Source organism: Diaphorina citri, unplaced genomic scaffold (assembly GCF_000475195.1).
Source record: "Diaphorina citri unplaced genomic scaffold, Diaci psyllid genome assembly version 1.1 scaffold23868, whole genome shotgun sequence".
Lineage (NCBI taxonomy): Eukaryota > Metazoa > Arthropoda > Insecta > Hemiptera > Psyllidae > Diaphorina > Diaphorina citri.
This window is the reverse complement of record NW_007401210.1, coordinates 1-803: the sequence shown is the minus strand read 5'-3', so window position 1 is coordinate 803 and position 803 is coordinate 1. Positions and strand designations below refer to the sequence as shown.

The 803-nt window shown below is 48.3% G+C and overlaps 1 protein-coding gene across 1 annotated transcript; it reads left to right on the top strand.

Moving 5' to 3' along the window:
• Positions 1 to 136: 136 nt before the first annotated feature.
• Positions 137 to 795, top strand: LOC103523465 (alpha-(1,6)-fucosyltransferase-like; the record flags this gene model as incomplete). The annotated part of the gene is made up of 2 exons (XM_008488506.1): positions 137 to 302; positions 609 to 795. Coding segments are annotated over 2 exons (353 nt in total), but the record flags the coding sequence as incomplete, so codon positions are not given.
• Between the last annotated feature and the right edge of the window lie 8 nt (positions 796 to 803).

Below are 803 nucleotides of genomic sequence, written 5' to 3'. Positions count from 1 at the left end.
TAGGGAGGGGGGTAGGTCCTGGGGGCCCCGCGCCTTTGAAACTGCCCCGGGCCCCGCGGGGGGCTAATCCGGCCCTGTTTGGGCATTTTGAAAGCCAGAGATTCATTTGATGAATGGAGATTGCCCCTGTTTTCAGATCTCTACTTCATGTCCTGGGCATGTTGAAAGCCAGAGATTCATTTGATGATTGGAGGTTGAAGGAATCTTTGGATCTCAGTGACCTTGTACAACGACGACTCGAATATCTACAAAACCCTCCCGACTGTCGAACTGCCAGGAAATTGGTGTGCGAGCTAAACAAAGTAAGTACAATAAGCAAAATAAACAACAGAAACAACACAACACAGACAAATTAAACAAAGTAAGTTGAGTTAGTTCTGAGTTAACGATGAGCAAAAGGTCCCAGGCTTGATTTTCAGAGTCAATAAAAAAATTGCTCTCTTGTTTCAATTGCAAATATCCCCGATTGTTTTCTGGTGTTCTCTTGTTGACCAAGTAGGTATACGGACTACCCGTGACCTCTGGATGCATCCTGCTGAAGTGGCAGAGTTCCTTACCCTTGGGGAGGAGTGAGCATTATCGCAGAAGTTTCCGTGTTTCTTTCACAGGGCTGTGGTTACGGGTGTCAGTTGCACCATGTGGTCTACTGTTTCATCGTAGCCTACGCCACTCGGAGAACCCTCATCCTGGACTCCAAAGAATGGAGCTACTCACGGGGAGGCTGGGAAGAGGTGTTCCAGCCTGTCAGCAAAACATGCACTTCACCTGAGGGAGTGTCGAATTCCGGTTGGCCAGGTAAGGGA